Raw genomic sequence first — 20422 nt, 5'->3', positions numbered from 1 at the left:
CTTTTTGTCGATAACTTTCAAATGAAGTTCCTCCAACTTTTTATTTACATTCTTAATATATTACATGCTATAACATTATAAGTTATAACATACATTTTGATAAAAAATATCAAAAACGTCTATAGGTTACTCTTCTGTTAAACTAGAATTACTCCAAAAGCCCAAAACAATAAAACGATCAATAACAAATTATACTTTAATTCAAAAAAAAACTGTTTTTTATGAATTTTTTTAATTTATTTTTATGAATCACCTTGTCTTGTAATCTGGATATTATTTTTAAAAAAAATACCGCATAATGTGCTGTAATATAAATTATAATTCCGATGAACGGTGCTCCATCTTCGTCGTGTCATGGAGGTAAACCTGGTAAACACTATCAACAGTGGCGCCCAAGACTGTTTAAGATAGATTCTAGCGCCGCACCGCTGTGACCTGATAATATACAGTTGCGCGCGCATCAGTTGGCAATGCTAGAATGTCGGATGCCGATGTGTTTGATGCATAAATAATAATATAATAGCCAATAGGTATATATATTATTTTTAATAAATATTTTAATAATTTTAATTTAATTTTGAGCTTATTAATAGTAAATATTATGTTATCTATGGTTTGAAGCTGCGTAGAGAAGATCCTGGATCGTGGTTGCCCTGAACCACGGTCACGGTCACCAATGTTCAGCTTGTTTACAATATGCCGCCCAGACGCTGTCCGGTGACCGGTGCGCACGCCCACTCTGTTTCAGACAGTCAGACGATAATGTAAATGATTATACCTACCTAATGAATCCAAGTTATCCAACGACCAACAGTCAAACGACGAGTCCGAATGGACCGACAGTTAACTATTTACGTTTGATTTGAATTTCGATCTTCGTTCTTGAAGCCTGCTAGAGCAGTTGAGCTCAAGCCCCAAATCTCGGTGGCTGTTAATAGATAAAAAAATAATAATAAGGATTTTTTTATAGTGTCTACCTAGAGATTACCTAGGATTATAATAATTGTTCAACTTCTCTATGACTACCCCAGACTACTTTAAAAGTAACTGGTAAGTTGTTTGTTTTAGATTTATTAGTTAGCTTGTAAAAAATAAGAAATAGGCTATATATTTGATTAGTGGTTTGATTGTGTTTGTGTAGTTTTTAATGTATAAAAATATAAAATACAAATTTATCATGTACCTACCTATCCAATCTTTAGTCTTTGGTCACAACTTTTTTCATCTAAAATCTGAGAATATCATACAAGTGAAACAGTTACTAAGTTTGTATGCATTTGGTTGTTAAGTCTAACGCTGCAAAACTAATTATTTCCCTAATGTCGGGTTATTATTTGGTTAAATATTAGGAACTGTAAGTTCACTGTCCTTACCATTTAACCATGTTTTTATCAATTTTGGTATTTATTAAAGCAATGTGTCTTAAATGCTGAATATTTTATTTTTTTAAATTTTGACTTGGTATTGACTAAGCTTACCTTATTTTTATACCCTTATTGCATACCATTTGTCAAATCATCAAATATAGTATTAAATAGGATATTTCTTGTAAATTATATGTGAACCTATTAATTATTAGTTATTACTTATTACTTACTAGTTGTCAAAACGACTTTGTAAGGTTTATGGAATGTCATTGCGGTCGAAACTAACTGATCACTGATAGCAATAAGATATACTTATAAGAGATAGTTAAAAAACGTATAAAAATAATCAGTTTAAGATTTCCCTTGAATCGACTAATGGTAAGCGTTTAACGGTTAAATAACCAAATCATTATTGACTAATATTACATTATTTAATAAGCTAACCCTTTGCGTAGTCATATTATTATGGTTTTGTTTTTTAGTAAGATTATTTTATTGATCATTGGAACGGTTAGTTAATACACATTATATTTTTAATTGTTTTTTTCTTTTGTTTTAGAAAATATAAGTCATTAAAATTATTTATATTTTACCTCATTAAATCATGGAACTTAATGATGAAAAGGAACCTAATGAAAACATACAAGATCAGAAAATAGATTTTAATAATATGGGATGTGTCACACAAAAAAAAATTAAAAAAGAAAACATTTGTCTTGATGATGAAGAAGATGATATTGATGTCGATGAAGACAATCAAATAATGCCTGCCAATATGTGTTTATTGGCAGAAAAAACTTTATGCGATGAAAGAGAAGATGCGTGGTTAATTGATGAGGGTAGTGATCACTCTATTGAATCTGATTTTGATTTCTCATCTTGTAAGGGCTTTAAGGAGGATATAAATACTAATTCAAAATCACCAAGGTCAGTTACCCAAAAAATAAAAAACTCTACCTTCGGCTCTAAGATAAATGAACCAATTTCTGATGTCAAGGAAACTAAAGATGATCCAGATTTATCATCTGCAAAATTGCTTGAACGTGTACAGCATTTGACTAACTCAACTTTGAACGAATTATATCGCCCACCACGTTCAAACGTCATACCAGGTCCATCATGTTCAACCAGCATACCCAGTTCATCTGATTCAACCAACATACCTGGTCCATCGACTTCAACTAACATACCTAGTTCAATATCTTCAACCAACTTAGCTGGTCCATCGTCTTCAATCAAATTACCTGGTCCATCATCTTCAATAAACTTACCTGGTCCATCGAATTCAACCAACATACCTGGTCCATCATGTTCAACCAGCTTACCTGGCCCATCTCGTGTTGTTTCTTTACATCAATTTCCTAGCTTATTGGATTCAGATGATATAAATTTGAGTAGAGAACAACAAGCACTACTTTTAAGTAGTTTTTATAATAAATTATTTTTGAACAATTGTGATGAACAAAAGAGTAGTGAACTAACTAAACGTATTAGAATATCAAAATTAGAAGATTGTAATTATGTAAAACAATATTTATCGAGAAACACACATTTAAAAAATACCGATGAAGAACCTGAAACCGAAAATGCTGAATGTTTTGTAGAAGATCCAGATATTGTTAACCCCGATATAATGTACAATATTGATCTTAATGAATATTATAATGAGTTGGATCTTTTAGCTTTGAAAGTGTTAAAAACACCTGATGATCCAACAGGATTGGTTGAATACAAGCTATTGCCTCCTATTCCTAAAATTGAACGGCCACGTCGACAATTTACTGAAGAGGAACGTTTTAGATTTGCAAATGGTATTTCAGAATGGGAGTATCAAATTGATCGCGATGACTGGAATAAAATAATGGTAAAACGATCTGTAGTATTCACAGCTCATGCTGGATTTAGTATAGCAAACGAAGAAAGCTTATATGTTTTAGCAGATGTAGCTATTGACTATGTAAAAAGATTGGCTGTTATTATGAAAAAACATTTCGATATCCAAGCAAATAACCCATATCCAGATAGTATTGATCCAATTGATAATAGTCTTCAAGAGGTGAGCTTAATATTTATATAATATTTATTTATCAATTTTATTTATTTTAATTTTATACCAATTACAATAGTCATAATAATCATAAAGCAAAACAATTGCAGACGTTGCATTTATTAACAATGTATACAGAAACAAGTATAATAAAAGCATATAACATTTAGCAAAAAAAAACATAAAAACTGTTCAGTTTTACAGGATATAATTTTAATTAATTAGGTAAAAATAGAGAAAGAGGACTCTGAGGAGAAGTCTGGGTTAACAATGTACATTAGCATATTAAAGGTTCATTCAATCCATAATTAATTGATGATGGTGGATATAATCTTTTTATCGTGGTTTAAACTTAGATATAGTACTTAAGAATACGATAATAAACTCTTTAGTATCCATTTTAGAACTTCACCCAAATAATTAAAAAATACATTTATATATATAATATATAATATTTATAAACTGTCAACACAGAATAAACAATTAACTATTATTTATACCTAACCAAATAATAATAATTTCATCCAAATTTGAATTTAAAGTTTATATAAAAAACTGTTTACATATATTTTTTTTTAATTAAAGTGAACTATTTATGAGCAACCTTGTTTTAAATTTTCAACCTAACATTTTATAAATTTTTAACTTCAAAATAATTTGGTATATCATGCATATAGATCTTTAATATTTCTCAACTACTATAAAAAATAATGAGAAACCTTGTATTAAATTTTCAAGCATTTCAACTCAACGAAAATAATTTTATTGACCTGTAGAAAAAAAAAACTAACAAAATATCTAATTTCAAATGTCTATAAATAGCTCAAACCTAGTCAAAATATTTTGAACATTTTATTACTCCTAGTAAATGACAAAATACCTAATGCTTATAGCTTATTAGTTTTGAACACTAAATTAGTAAATCATTCTATGAAAATTTGTTCATTTATGGATGAATATCCAATGTCTAAGTTCAAACAATTATTGAACTTTCCAGTTAACTTTTTTTTTGTTAAATGTAGAAAACCTTATAGGGAATCTTTTATTCAATTATCAAATCTTTGATATGAATAGAAAAATTAGTATAAATATCAAACTCAAATAATTTACAAGTTTTTGTGATTTTAACAAATTTTGTAAAAATTTTAACTTTAGGTGCTCATGTTAATATAGACATTCAGTGAAAATCTCATGTATCTACGGTTATTTTTTTTAGAGTTACACGAAAAAAACAAAATCGATTTGGATTTACCTAAAAATCTCTGTTTTTCATAATTTTTTTTTCCTGAGGCTTTTCAAAAACTTGGATTTTTTTTATAGTTGTTTTTAATCTAAACAAATTTATACAATCATAATATGGGTAGCAATAAATAAATTAGTCATATTTTAACACAAAATAATTATAACTTAACAGCATTAGATCAAATCAAAGTTTTAATTAATTTTTTTTGTTATTCAATGCGATTACGATTGGCTTAAAAATAAAATTCATCACCAAACATTTTGAATTTCTTTAAATTAAAATTGAACAAATAATTATTAGGTACACAAATGTTTTTAATATATTTTGTTTGTGTTCATAGATTTTTTTAGTACCTAACCTAGTGAATTTATTTATTTTTGTTGTTGTTTAGTGTTTACGTATGTATATTATTATAATTCAAATAGGTTACTAATTTTTTCGTTTTTATTAAACAATTTAACTAGTTGTAAAGCTTAAGTAGTGTATAGGTCTGATTGAAGGTTTTAACGAACGTAACTGAATAACCTAAAAATAATTGTAATAAAAATCAAATGTATTCTAGTTTCCACCAGACTTAACTTAACTTGCAATAATTCATCATTTTTTTTTATTCTTTTCAAAATTTTAAAACTTAATTTAATCTAACTAATAACTGATCAAAGGAATTATTAATTTAAATGAAACAAATTTGAATAATTAATTAAATCTTTATGATTCATTTCAGATTGGTGTAAAAGGTGGTATAAGAGAACTGATTCAACATTTTGAAAATGATGTTTTTAATAGACGTAACAAGCTTTTAAAGAAATGTCAACATTTGAAAAAGATTATTGATCGGCAAATCATCAATATAATTAAAACCCAAACGTTCACTCCCGAAGAATTGGAAGAAGAATACTCAACTATTGAAGTAGAAGAAAGTGTTTTATCGACAGAAATGGACACAACAACAGAAGAAGAAAAAACTGAAATTGAGTCAGGAATTGAAGAAGTTATAGTTGAAACTCAATATCCTACAGATGAAAATATATTCACGGATACTGAAATTGAGCAGATAGAGCCTCTCTATGTTGACAGTACAGATATTGAAGTAAAAATGAATACTGGTTCAAAAAATATTGAACATATAAAAATCAATGCAATGAACATAAAAGATAAAAGTATAAACAATTCAAGAATTCCAGACTTTGATAAAGGAATGGAATTTGATCTTTTAAAGCCGTTAGTTGATCATCCAGAATATGTTCAATTTGGGCATTCCGGCAGAAAGGATAGACTTCCAGAGTGGAAAAATGCTTGTGCTTCAGAGAGTGATCCTGATCCTCCAAAATCTGAAAAATTATTAGACCTAGGTACTCCGAAAAAAGTAATGAAAAACTTACACTCACCATTAAAAGTATCACCACAAGTGCAGCTAGATGTACCTGTTAAAGATGAAAATGATCTAGGACTTAGTAGAATGGCAGATCAATTAGATGAAGATTTCAAAGATTATCAGACTTCACTCATAGACGACAATGTCCAAACAATATATGTCCATACATTGTCTGATATTGATGAGACAATGTCTTTAAATGATGATAATGCTGATAATTTTGTTCAAGTCATTCCTGTGGTTAATGAGAATGATGATACTGATTCAAACGCTGATTATGATATAGTCTCTGTGCATTCTTTTATTTAAGATTTAAAATGATGATGGAAATTCTATTAATCAGGTATAAACTTAACATTAATATTACTTATATTATGATCATTTATTTTAGACCAGAAAAATATATTTAAAATTCAATTTTTAAATAGGTTATTATGAGAAACTTAAAAAAATATAATTACTAGGGCCCAAAAATTATATACAATAAAAAGATATTATGAAAGATGAAAAAAAAACTTACTCATTAAATTTAAACAAATTTAAAAACATATCAATTGTATTAAATAATTTAAATAATTGAACTGCATATTGAACTTGTATAACTCATTCACTTACTGCATTGCATATTGTATTTTAAGTATTCATCTGAATAATAAGTTATGAACAAAAATACATTTTAAAACATAAGTACATTTCTATAATATGTGTGTGTATTACCCGTAGAGTTACAGTTGACTACTTAAAACTTGGGAACATAACAAATTTAAATTCACTTCTGTTTTCTAGAAAATACCTATTTTTAAATCGAGGAAAACATCAACAATTTGAAGATGCCATTGTATACTAAAAGTATACACAACTATTAAATAAGTCTTATACTAATTTTTTGTTTTTTTATTATAACGATAATAATATATAACTTGATGAACTATTATCAATCGATTATTTAAAATGATTTATTAACTGAAAGGTCAATGGGTCAATAAATAGGTAAAAATAATTGTAATGTGAACATATAGTATTAATTTCATATTATTTATTTTTTCAATGCATGCATTGTAGTTTTGAAAAATTCTAAAATATACCAAATAATTTTTAATAAAATTAAGTATTCAGAAGTATACAAAATACAATTTTACATACAAACTATTAAGCTAAGAATCAAATGTTATATGTCAAATGTTTTATCATAACGCTTAGCTTCTTGTGAAACTAATAAAAATAAGTATGTACATGCATATTATATTCTTGGGCCCTAATGATTATATTCATATCAAATTTATAGTAGGAAAAAAACACGAGACTACGTTGCTACTAATGCAAATTTTAACATGGAGAAAAGAATAATATATTTTTTAAAAGCCTAAATTTAATAAATGTTTTTATTATACATTTAAAATGTATTTATTTATGTGTTTTTGTTTTTACATAATATTATTTGCGTATTAATATGTATTTAATTCATTAAGACTTTAAGATAAAACAATAGTAAAATTAATTCATCTATTAAATATTAGGTCCATATTCTTCACTTATTATTAAATTAATTATATCAGGGGTTGGAAAACATTTTTATTTTTCTCTTTTTTGTTAACTTTTTAAGACATTTTACCTAAAATTGTAAGTACAAGTATACATTTATAAAATCATTTTTTTTTTTTTCATATAATATTTTTAAATTACTTAAAATAACAGTATTAATATTTTAATATATTTTTTTGTTAATAAGAATGCTTGAAATAATTATGATAATTTCACAGTCATAATTCAATTGATTTTACAATAAAAATTATAATAATTTTACAATAGTAATAAATAATAATGATATAGGGGATTATGATTGTAATTTTAGTTACTTAATATTGTCTAGAATTTTTGATGTTGTTATTATTCTTAGGTTAAAAATTCTACTCATCACAGAACAATATGTTTGTATTGACAGACGTAATACTTTGATTAATTTGAATTATCCTGCCAAATAATTCTGTTTTTACAAAAACATTTTGAATCGCTTATTTTTTTAGTTTCATTTTTCAAACGTTTACCACCCCTGGTTTTATTTAATGATTCTGTATTTTATTTTATACTCACTATACTGTAATCATTTTTTTTTATTGAAATATAGCATAAAAATGCAATCTGAAATCAATTTATATTTATATATATTTTTAATTGAATTTATTAATTGGAATCCAACACATATTTATTGGCAAGCTGTGCCATAAAGCATGGATGTTTCTTATATAATAAGTAAAATATAGTAATTGTTAATTTATTATACAACAAAGTTATATAACTGAAGATCACGGATCGGACGCTACTTCTATGCTGCAGTACAGATAATATTTAGTTGGTGGTGTGCTGTGTGCTACCTTGTTGTGTTAAGTAATATATTAGGCCGGTGCTACTGTAAATGCTGCTATGAATATGTTGATGACGGTTATAAGAAAAACTCCGAGGACAACATAGTTGTTCAATTTGATGGCATCCACTTTGGTTATCTCATTGGATGTGCCGCTACTGATACAGGCCATGCGACCTTTGAATATGAGAATAGTTCCAACAATCACCTACGATGTCAGCCATAAGCAACACATTAAAACAATTGAAGTATACTAAATAATTTCTGTAATGCAGATAATATTATATAAGTAATGGTAAAAACACAGGGTGTATAATATTTTTAATGAATTTTCATTAAACAGTCTTAATTTTAAAATTTTAACTGTTGAAACTTAAAACATTCCATATTTACTTAAATTATCGTTTTCTATACTCAGTTAAATTCAAAAAAATATTTAGACTAATTTTAAGCTATTACAGACATATGAACTATTTTAGTTTTATTATTTTTTCAAGAGTTAATAAAAATTGTTATGCTTAGTTAAAATACTTGAAAACTGAATAACTACTACTATATTCCTCTTATTTTTTTCTTTTAGCAGTTTAAAAGTATTAGAAACACAAGATGGATTTTATTTAAGATTTCAAAGTTCAAATGTTATCAAAATCATGAACATTTGCAAATTATTTTGTTGTTGAGAATTTATAAAATTTGCTTTGACCCAAGGCTCAACAATTTAAAACAAAGTTCTACATAAGTTCTGCTTGTAATCAAAACATTTTTATTTTAAACACATCAAAGTTATATTTGATAAAAATGCATACCTATTTAAACAAAAAAATATCTTAAATTTAGTTGTAAGGAATTGTTGCCATTACATAATATGCCATGTATTATGTACTATACACAATCATATTTTCAAAATATGTAGAATATTTTTTTGTAATGCATAACCAATGCCCGATATACCACGAAGGCATGAATCTATTTATAGTAGGATTATAAGTTGTAAATCAATATTTAATTTATAGTTATAACTTTTTAAATAATATTCTACATAACTTGATTTTAGTGTAACCTTCTTCATTACTAATAAATTAATAAACAAAATATTAAATTCCTAGTTTTTAGAAGTATTTATGACTATCTCCTATTAGAGTTAATTTTTTAATTTTTATATTTAATATTAATTTATAATGAATATTTTTTACTGTTTTTATATAAAATTCTGTGTGGAACAATAAATGTCTTAATTCTACAAAAATGTGTTTTTTTTTTTAAATTATGTTTTATAACATGTCAGGTTCCAACATAAATGTATTAATTTAATAGTTCAGTAAAATTGAATAGACCAAAATGACTAAATCGTGATTAAGGGACTATCAACTCAGTATTGATTTGTTAAATATGAAGTGATTGTTCATGCAACCCAGCATTAAAATATTAAAATGCTCTTACTTTCAACTTTGAGTAATGTAAACTGCTATATAATTACTACCTAATTAATAACACAATGTGACAATGTGTTGAATAATTTTTGTTGAAAACATTGTATAGTATATTATAGTATATTAAGTATTATATATATAGTATTACTAATAATTATTATACAATGTGTAACAGAATAACCTGACCATTAAAATAACTTGTTCCAATCAATGTTAAAAAAAAATAATTTATAGACGCCCGTGCTACATAACAAGTATACAATTTTTTATAATTATTTTCTAATACAAACAATTTTAAATTAAATAAAAAATTTTTTTAGAAATATTCAAAATTTGTAAATCTGAAAATGTTTGTTTAAGTCAATAAGTTATTTGTTTAAAGATCAATATTTTTTTGGAGTAAATTCATTTGAAACGTAATAACTTTGGGAATTTTCAGACTACTTATCATTCATATCATTTTCATATTTTTTCATACATTTAACTAATTGGTATCTTAATTGATAACTTTTTATTTGTCAGGTCTTTCTATTACATTCTGTAGGTATCTAGTATCTATATTAACTTTTGAGTCAATGCCGACCTACTGTTGCAGGGTGTGTGAATACGAAGGTTAATGGTACCTACAAATGAGAAATAGCTTAAAATGATTCTATGCCTATATTATAAATATTTCATTGTGTAGTTATAAAATACATTAATAGATAAACGTAAAATAAATGTTTCCGGTCCTGCGGATAATAATTTTGAGTTACAAAGAATTAACCATAATAGTTATTTTCGGATGAATATCCAATTTTATCAAAATTTGAACTTCAAATATCTAAAAAAAAATTGACTACAATCTATTTTAGACTAATTTTTTAAATGGTCTCTTGGATCAAACTAATTCTGCAAATCGAAAAGATCTGCATGAACTGGGCAATATAATTTTTCACAACTTCAACAAACAAATGACACCTATTTTGAAAACGTTTAGTTCATATTAAACATATTATAACTGACATTATTTTAGATTTAGGGTAGGTACATTAAGCCATGATAAAGAAGGTGCAGTATATTAGATGATTTTATTTTTATAATATATTCGAGATACTGTCAGTTTTTGTCCAAAGCTATTATAATAATATTAAAATTATTTAAAAATTGGATCATATTTTTGTCTGGATCAAACCTTCATATACCGCAAATTAAATGTTTGTTAATTTGCTTTTATAAAGTATTAATGATATTTAAAAAAAAAAAAGACTATTGCAATACATATATAATGTATATAATATTATTATTTTTTTTTATCGTTTTATATTCATGCCCGATAATTAATATCTATAATAATAAATGGATCAATACTTTATTTTCAATATTGATTGCGGAACCAGGAGGGTTACGCGAATTTGTTTGTCTGTTTAAATTTATTTGAACACAATTTTAACCCCATAAAAATCGACTGAACTTTTGCACATGTATAGCCATAGTATACAAGCATTCGATTTCCCCCGTTTATTTAACACACCGCAGGAAAATTCATTAATACGCTCAACGTAGTACCCACTTGTAATATGAGGCTGCACGCGATCAGCATCAACAGCAGAACGAAATTCGCAGAGTTAACCCCTCGAAACTCCAGTATGTACCGAAGCTGATTGGCGTTGGCCGTGAGCAGAGCGATGTCCATCATCCCCTGCGCCATGTTCTTCTTGGTGTCGTACGTGACGTTGCTGACCTTGCTCAACGACCTGGACAACAGTCGCGTGGCGGAACGTTTGCTATTTTCGCCGTCGTCCATCTCCAGACTGGTGTCCGCCGCGATAATCGTGTCCGTCATTGTTATGTCGAGAGAAATCTGGTTTATTGCGTCTACGACTGTGCGCGTGATGTAGGTGTACAATTTAAGCGTATATTATAATGACAGTATCGTATACTACAAAACTGCTCTCCATTATTTATTATTGTTATTACTATTGTTATTGTTGTTGTTGTTGTTGTTGTTACTATATAAAAATGGGTCACCGATACACTTATTACTGGCACACTGCTGTGTGAGAAAAAAACAGGACGTGTGGGACACCGCAAGAGATACACCATAATGTCTGAGAATCAAATGCGACCGACGGTGGTCTCGTCACACATTCATTTATATAATAATTATTGTATTTTATCTCATTATCGAGGGCATTGGTATAAATTTAACGATAATGAATTAATGTCATTTACACACATGATACTTTACAATTACTATAAATCGAAAACTTATAGTAAAGGTTAGGTTTTTAGGAATTTATATGTTATAGTTTTATCAACATATATCGATATTATTTTTGACTTTTTTTATAATATATCTAAAAATTCCAAACTAAAAATCATTGATACAACTATGTGATTTGATGGGCGTTAAGGAGTGCTTTAACGTTATACATTTACCACATACAGGTGGTTTGCTCAAAAATGTAAATTGTTTTTATCATTGTTCATTTTTTAACAATTATATGTAGGTATATTGAAAATAGTAGCTTATCTAGGTTCAATTTACACTACAGAAAGTCTAAACCTACTACAAATTAAATGTTAAAGATTGATAAAAAATTATAAATAATTTTAAAATTTGATAAGTACCTTGTACCTCTATACGTACACTATTATTTTTAAATAATGCAACAATTTATAGGTAGGTATCTAACTGAGAATTGTCTTATGAAATGATAAAAACAAAATATATCATATTTTTTAAGAATAAAAACAATTTGTTCCCAGTTTATATTTTATGTCTACTCTAAACTCTATAGCTATATAATTTAAAATCAAATGTTTACAAACTACTAGAAAAAAAAACTGCTTTCTAATAGTTACATAATTTTAAAACCTAAGTACCTTACACATATTATTTCTAATTATTTGTGACTTGTGAAAATAATCCTCGCTGTGTAGATTACACTATTTCAGATTACCCCGGGTTTTAGAAAAATACCCACTACATTGGATAATCAAAAGTGTCAGGATTATTGATAAAAAATTGTTCTCACGATAAAAAAACTTGAAAAGGTAATAACTACTTACATTTTTAATCGTGTAATTTAAAACAGTCGAGCTTAAATCCACAATACATATCTATGACTGTACGAGGTTAGAATTTTGATAGAATTCATCAATGATTTTATTTTATATGGGCACTACCTAATATTGCTCTTAAGTTTAAATTAGGTATGTTAGATAATTAAATATCAAAGGTGAAAAGAAAACCATTATTTTACTTAAGTGTAAATAATCTTTATTTTTCAAATATACAATCATATAAGTATCATTAGGTATTTTACTTGAAAAGTTTTTGGGGGGAGAAAAGGTGAAAGAGGTACTAACTTAGGTTTGTTTTTTCAAATTTGTGTCCGGTGACGAACTAACGTCGAATCCAAAACCTGATATGGTTATATTGATCGTGGTTATCAAGAAAACCATGATGACGGAAACGTCGTTTAAAATCAAACATTTTCGTTGGTCTTTTTCTTTCTTAATGTCCAGCCCTCCGACAACCATGAATATCCCACCAACGAGCACCTATATATAGAACAGAACATATAGTTTACCGGTTAATTATATAAATTATACCTATATCTGCAGCTGTAATATTACAATTGCCAACCTATTTAGATTCTGAATGTAAGTATACCTACAAGTAAATCGAAAGCTTTTCTCAGAAATAATAAAAGCAGGGCTTCTCTCAAGTTTCAAAATATTTCCCAGGAAAATAATCTAGAATTGTTATTTTCATGAAATTGTATTTGAATATTGTTATGTCACTTAGTTAGACATTCCTTAGAGTAATGAGTTAAAACGGTTTCAAAAAATAATACAAACAAATTATTCCTTATTAGGAATGTAATTTAATAATTTAGTAATTTAATCTACGATTTATAATTAAAATCTCGTATATATTATGTAATTCATTTGGATATATCACTCCTCCACAGGGTTTTAGGTATCTAAACAATTATTTTCCTGAAAAATTACTTTTCGTTTGAATAATTCTCGATTTATGTATATATATATATGTTCCCAATTGGTAATTTAACGAGTACCTAATGAATTGTTAAATATTTTCCAAAATATACAAAAACTCAGTGACCCACCCGTAGGCAGTAATTATTTCAATATGCATATGATCTAGTATTCTAATCTCTAGTCGGTACCACGGTCTCCTTTTCTTACATTTTTAGTACTTTTGTCTTTTATTTTGTATACCTATAAACCGTCAGCATGTGATGAACTTGACCACTTATTGGGAATACATATTTAACTAATTCAAATTGTTATCGTCAGATGTACATAATATTTGTAGTGTAATAATAATATAATATATTGCATTGTCTCCGATTTTTATTTTTTGTAATCGTTATAATATAATTAGTATATTATACATAAAATATCAATTGGAACCAATGGCCGGGACGGACGGCGTGTTGAACGTTGATGTCGGTACGATGCTGGCTAGTCCGGAATCGAAAGCTCCTATTATTATGTTGATCGTAAACACCATAAACGTGCACACGACCGGCACTTGATTGATGAACAGCGACGATGTCTTGTACTCGATCAAATGGAAACGACAGTCCCGAAGCAGATTTAGTGATAGAAATATCATTCCCATGAACACCTATATAGGACGCGTATAGTATTTGTATTTCAGCAGCAATAATGTCAGTGATGGTCAAAACGATGTAATGTAACATAATATATGCACTAGCTACTTATTTTTTATTTTCGATTTTAAGAAATTTTCTGTTAAAAATTATAGGTAATTTGTTTTCACGCGTCAAAAAATTTCAAACCTTACTGTAAATCTCGAATGTTTCTAACTATAGGTTAGGCCAAGTCTCACGAGTGTCCATAATACTGTATATAAATATATAATTTATGTACTGTATATGCATAAGAATATTTCGTATACACCTATAATCTATATTATATAATATATTATATATAGATGCGCCCACTCACTTGTAAAAATATAGACGTAGCTATCAGTACCAACAAAGGCTTGTAGAACTCGTGTTTCTCACCCACTTGGAGGATGTATTTCAGTTGGTTTGCGTTGGCCGTCAATAATGCGATGTCCAACATCCCTTGAGCAATGGTTTTTTTGGTCGCATACCTGTTGACGTCTAACGGCTTGGCCTTGAAAAAACGGAATTCATTAAGTCGTATAGATTTATTTCTGTACTTAGTGACATATATTTAAATGATTCAAAACGTTATATTTTGGTCTCCAAAAACTTCCTGCAAAAACCACCCAAGGGATTGCTTATCAAAATGTTGTATCCCCCATCAACTTCTCCTAAAACTAAAAAATATTATTATCAACTGCTTGTTCAATGTATGTATTTGAAATAAAAGTGATTTAATGAGACCAATTTAATTTAATATATTTAATGCTTTCCGTGGTCTAGAATCTTCTGTTTAGGCCTCTAGACGACGCAGGGGAGAAATCGTTTCTTATGGTGCAGTATAATGTCTGCAAAATGTTTGTGTAGTCTATCTCAAGTAATGTGCATATTAAGTAAATTGTAGGAATTAATTTGTTTAAAAGGAACTATAAGCCGCCACGCCGGTACCTATATTGAATTCAAACGTGTTATTAAAACGTTTAACCTAATTACTACGATTTTTTATATTTAAAGTAATTTGAGTGTATACACATAAACATTCTGCGATTATACCTACATTTTATGTGTAGGTATAAGTATATTTTTAATGGCTCAATAATTCATGCTTATTGCTTTATTTAAAATTAAGGTATAATAACTATAATAATACCTAAGTAGTATTATATTTATGCACGTAACAGGCACGTTTACAAAAATTGCATTATTCGAAAATCTGTCTATATTTATAGCTTCCAGCTGGTACCTACCTTTTAATATATTCATGTGTACCTATATTTGTTAACTATTGCGGTAGCTGACCTAGAATATTCTAATCAAAACGCTTTTTCTTATCGACATTTTCGATTATAGAATTAAAAAATCAAAGCAAGTTGTTGGTGCACATTAAATACTGAAGTTTTTTAATTATATTTTTCTTATAATAATAGATAGGTACCTATTATTGATTATAGTATATGATTGGAACTTATGATCCGATGATCCGAATAACAATTCTAAAACCACTAATTGGTGCGGAAAGTTTTCATAGATATTTTATTATGATAGTCACTTTTACACTGCTCATCCACATATGAATCAAGTAATGGACATAATTTCATTGAAATACGAAGTGAAACTGATTGGAAAATTAATTTGATAAAAAATGAAATCAATAATTTTAAAAGATAAGATACCATAAATAGGTAGGTCTACTTATCAATTATTTGAAAAAATATATGAATAGACAGGTATATGCAAAACTATTGATGGCTTAACTTAAAAAAACGGACTTAAATGCGACCATTAAAAATCAATATGATAATAAGTATATTTAGCAGTATCTATACTTCTATAATATTGACAGTTAGGTATAATCATTTTAACAATTGCAGCATAGAGTTTGAAAAAATCACACATTCATTTTCACACTCTAACACAAACATTCATTTTTAATCACGCCTGTTTGCAGTAGTAGATAGTTAGTCCTGTTTACTATAAGCCTATTAAAGACTCAACTACTAAAGTGTGAAGGAAAATTGGCTATTTTCTCAAACGAATAATGAAAATGTATAATGTGTGTGTATATAATAATTGTATACTGAATTGTCTGAATTGCATATTTAAATCTAAAAATCAGTGTGCGCAACGAGTTGTAAATTATGGCAGTTACGTTGTTGAGATGTGATACACATAAATTATACGCAAATGGCAAATTTATAGCAAAAATTCGAGAAGCCATGACTTTGAACTATTTGAGGCGCTTGAGTTATATCCTATAATATTTATAAATGTATTCTAGTTAATGATACTAATATTATTGGTTATTATATGAACTATGGTTATTGGTTATATATTATACATTTATACTGTTATTACAGTTGTTACCTATAGCTACTTAAGTTGCATAACACTTTCTTTCTCGAAACACAGACAATAGAGTATAATAATAGAGACTTTATATAAATATATAATACCTATTGCGTATATAATAAATGTTATGAAAATCAAAGTATAGACGAGCCAGTAAGGTGACGAAAATTATTAGAACGATAAAAGTCGTAGGTTATAATAGGTGAAATGTATAAGCTAAACATATAAGAATATAAAATATTTTCAGTTGCAACTACTATTTTTTAGTTCAAATAATAATAATTAATAAGTAGTTAATAATATAAGTAAAAACTAAAATCTTTACTTTATAATTTAAAAATAAACTAGATGTTTTTCAAAAAAGATTTTAAATGGAATCTTCTTGTTATTCGCTCAGCCCTTCCTTTTCTGTAATTGAAATTTGAAAAATCGATATTTATCTAATTTAATTAATTTAATTATAGGAAATAGGTATAAACAGATTATATTAAATATTAAAGTATAATACCTAAGAAATTCGATACTCATAATAGTTTTGAAATAAATACTTTCCAAACATTATTATGAATTGTATCGTATATTCTTATTCATATTTTATACAGCAAACTTGTATTCCTAAGGTCTTCGGACAAAATAAAAAATCTTTTATTTTCTTGTTCCATAGATTTGTTTCCGTTTTTATTGTACCTACTTATTTAATAGACTTACAGCAAATTGAATATTAGGTATACATAGGTATAGATACAAAGATATGTCCCTCGGTTTACGATTATAATGGGTTATTGGCCTTATTGCTGATCACATTCATCATATTACAGTCATACAGACCTGAGGGGTGGCCGTCGCATAGGAACCAAACGAATTTATACTGCAAACACAAGTATAGTGAGTAAGTTATTCTATACTTTTGTCTATGTATATATTGAATTAAGTGTAAACAAAGACTAGTGCTATTGTATTCTACTGCCCTTCAATTCAATTGTTACACATTGTTTTCGATAAAAGTCATGGACGATTTTAAATATCTTCCTATCCGATTAATATAAATAGAAAATAAATCGATATTATACTTTGGTTACTTTCAATAACTCTAATATATATATATATATATATAACCAGTAACCACTACTATGGTCTATGATTATAGCCTATAACGTCTTATTATTACCGTTTAGGTATTGAAGCATATAATAATAATTTCGATAAGCTATTATGTATATTGTCGGTATTTTTAATTTTACGTTTTCCTGACTCCTGTAAACAGAAACATTTTTTTTGTGCATGGCTCATGGTCATGACGGATTCGTTTTAATCGAATTATTTATTCTATAAATGAAATGGTTTTTAACCTGATGATTTGGTTCCATGTAATTATTCTGTATTGTATTTTTAGGTACTTACTTTTTTTTCAAATCATGAAAAGATATGAGTACCTAATTAATTTTTTTTGTATGAAATACCTAACACAAATTAAAACAGGGTCGTAAATAAAATAACTATGTAAATGGTTATTGAATATAATTTCCAGTGTGTAAAAAATTGGTGTCCTTACTCCTTACCAATATACCATGGAGTAAATAATATACACAAGCAAATATTTACTTACATATTTTTTAAAATTGACTCAACTAAATCCTTAAATTATAGTCTAAGCCGTCATTTCGTCTAAATCATTCTTACAACGACGAGAAATGACATGAACACAATACATGGTAAATAATAATTATTATAATAGGACAAGTTGTACCTATAGCGATGTTCAAATGATGTTCTCGGGTATAGGTGATTAAATTATCGTAATTTATGTTTAAAAAACATTAATGACTTAAAATAGAGAATATTTATTGTAAAAAATAATACTTATGAGCATATAATAATATACCTAGGTAGGTACGCTTAAATAATTTTTAAGAATATTATATGCAAGCAAGAAAAGTATTTTATTTTGTAACATTTTATTTTTTAATTTATCGATTTACTAACGTATATGTGTAATTTGTCTACAGGGAAATATTTATAATTAATTATCATTTAATTATATTGCATTGTCATCACCTATACCTTCCAGTGCATTCGCACTAGGCTTCATACAATTAAATTGGCCTGGCGTGGATGATAATATATCCGAGTAACTATAGTAGATAATCATAACTCATAAGTAATAACTAGTAAGTTATATGGGCTAATTTCTGTTAATTTTAATTTCCAAATTTACGTACAATTATACCTATACGTCATGCTGTATGTATAGTAATAAATTCTATTTTCATATAAAAAATATACCTATTTTCGTTGTCGACGTAATAATGGTATATAGATATAGCAGGTAATGTGCTTTATATTTTACTACTTAAAAACGTAAAATTTCACTCGTGTAAAACGATGTCAATTATAAAATGTGATGTGCTTACCGTGGTAAAGTTCAAGTCGCCGACTGACATTTTATTATAAATAATAAATATACAGGATGGTAGGTATACTGGCGCGGCTATAGAGTATTGCGTGTCGTATTAATAAGTAGGTAGACCTAAAGTCCTAAAATAATGATGATTATCAATCTCGATGTGTGTACCGGCCTTACATATAATAGGCCTCAACCGATGAAGTATATTAAATATTATTTTATGATAATATATAATAATTAATTTATAAAATATGTGCACAGCAATAATGGTAAACGGAGGAACGACGCGCGAGCACGCTTTTCGACGGAAGACTGTTGCGCCCCGAACCCGAAATGTACGCCAACGACTAACGAACTGATCTATAGCCTATAGGTATATCGTATTGTACCTAGGTATAGGAAGGTCGAAGGTAGGAACCGCGAACGCACCGCAACCACTCGATCTTCCGCGGGCCGCACTTGGGTTATTTACACATACAATGTACGGATAATCTCTGTAGTAAGTAATTATTGAAATATAAAAAGGTTTTTACGAATACATCAGCATCTACCTATTTAAATTCACTTTTCACAATGTTGCAGGCTGGGATTTCGTGAGGACGGATAATAAATATTATTATGTATGTGGGTACCCATTATGCGTTATTGTCTATTACTGTATTTATAATATTATATTACGTAGTGATCCACCCCGCCAGATTTTTGGCGCGAAATTTTAAAAACTGCAACTCATCGATTGCGTGTTTTGTATATACATGAAATACCCTCCAATATAGACGACTATGTATTATTATCAAAGAAAACGCGGAAAACGCGATTTCCCGAGAGTTACGCTTTGACGTCGTTATTTACGGTCGGCGTGTCCAATAGTCTCTGCCAAGCGTATTATTTTGTGTTGGGTACATAATATTATCAATGATATTATATATTATACAGGGTGCCTCGTCAGATGTTATAATGGTTGCTCTGAGTCACTTTCAATTACCTACTGTTTAAAATTATATTGTTTTCGTAAACGACGTAAATCATATTTTAGATTCTGAGCGGAGCAATGGTTGTTTTGATTTTTCAATGATGTGTATTTTTTTAAATTCTTAAATTTTAATTTTTTTGTGCCTGTCATCGCCTTTAAAAACAGTAAAAATACTTCGATTATCTTCAACAGAAAAGTGAATCTAGTTATGGGGGGG

At 27.8% G+C, this 20422-nt stretch overlaps 3 protein-coding genes across 5 annotated transcripts; 1 reads left to right on the top strand and 2 right to left on the bottom strand.

The window, feature by feature from the left end:
- Window positions 1–620: 620 nt before the first annotated feature.
- Window positions 621–9097, top strand: LOC111029632. Of its 2 annotated transcripts, XM_022308724.1 has the most exons (4): window positions 621–1050; window positions 1927–3423; window positions 5382–6375; window positions 8975–9097. In XM_022308724.1, exons 2-3 carry the CDS (start codon window positions 1972–1974, stop codon window positions 6339–6341), a joined length of 2412 nt encoding a protein of 803 aa, XP_022164416.1. In that variant the 5' UTR covers window positions 621–1050; window positions 1927–1971; the 3' UTR covers window positions 6342–6375; window positions 8975–9097. The 2 variants fall into 2 exon arrangements, with proteins under 2 accessions (XP_022164416.1, XP_022164415.1); XM_022308723.1 differs by lacking the exon at window positions 8975–9097 and having other exon boundaries at window positions 5382–6484.
- LOC111029633 (ninjurin-1-like) lies at window positions 7786–12493 on the bottom strand. Its single transcript, XM_022308725.1, has 2 exons — window positions 11377–12493; window positions 7786–8602 (listed from the first exon to the last, which is right to left on the bottom strand). The coding sequence occupies exons 1-2, from the start codon at window positions 11647–11649 to the stop codon at window positions 8426–8428; spliced, it is 450 nt and encodes a 149-aa protein (XP_022164417.1). The 5' UTR covers window positions 11650–12493; the 3' UTR covers window positions 7786–8425.
- Window positions 12494–13068: 575 nt separating this feature from the next.
- Window positions 13069–20087, bottom strand: LOC111029674 (ninjurin-1-like). 2 transcript variants are annotated; one of them, XM_022308792.1, is made up of 4 exons: window positions 19240–20087; window positions 14814–14990; window positions 14234–14469; window positions 13264–13373 (listed from the first exon to the last, which is right to left on the bottom strand). In XM_022308792.1, exons 1-3 carry the CDS (start codon window positions 19267–19269, stop codon window positions 14242–14244), a joined length of 435 nt encoding a protein of 144 aa, XP_022164484.1. In that variant the 5' UTR covers window positions 19270–20087; the 3' UTR covers window positions 13264–13373; window positions 14234–14241. The 2 variants fall into 2 exon arrangements, with proteins under 2 accessions (XP_022164485.1, XP_022164484.1); XM_022308793.1 differs by lacking the exon at window positions 14234–14469 and having other exon boundaries at window positions 13069–13373; window positions 19240–20063.
- Window positions 20088–20422: the final 335 nt, after the last annotated feature.

The sequence above is a fragment of the Myzus persicae genome, unplaced genomic scaffold (assembly GCF_001856785.1).
Source record: "Myzus persicae strain clone G006 unplaced genomic scaffold, MPER_G0061.0, whole genome shotgun sequence".
In the NCBI taxonomy this organism is placed as follows: domain Eukaryota; kingdom Metazoa; phylum Arthropoda; class Insecta; order Hemiptera; family Aphididae; genus Myzus; species Myzus persicae.
The sequence above is the reverse complement of the archived record's forward strand: the minus strand, read 5'-3'. Positions and strand labels throughout refer to the sequence as shown.

Coding starts and splice junctions, on each gene's coding strand:
- LOC111029633 (XM_022308725.1), bottom strand. CDS start 11,649: ATGACGGACACGATTATCGCGGCGGACACCAGTCTGGAGATGGACGAC. Junction 8,603..11,376: donor CGTGCAGCCTCATATTACAA/GTGGGTACTACG, acceptor CTGACATCGTAG/GTGATTGTTGGAACTATTCT.
- LOC111029632 (XM_022308724.1), top strand. CDS start 1,972: ATGGAACTTAATGATGAAAAGGAACCTAATGAAAACATACAAGATCAG. Junction 3,424..5,381: donor TTGATAATAGTCTTCAAGAG/GTGAGCTTAATA, acceptor GATTCATTTCAG/ATTGGTGTAAAAGGTGGTAT.
- LOC111029674 (XM_022308792.1), bottom strand. CDS start 19,269: ATGTCAGTCGGCGACTTGAACTTTACCACG. Junction 14,991..19,239: donor GCGACTTGAACTTTACCACG/GTAAGCACATCA, acceptor CGTTTTTTCAAG/GCCAAGCCGTTAGACGTCAA. Junction 14,470..14,813: donor CTACGTCTATATTTTTACAA/GTGAGTGGGCGC, acceptor CGTCCTATATAG/GTGTTCATGGGAATGATATT.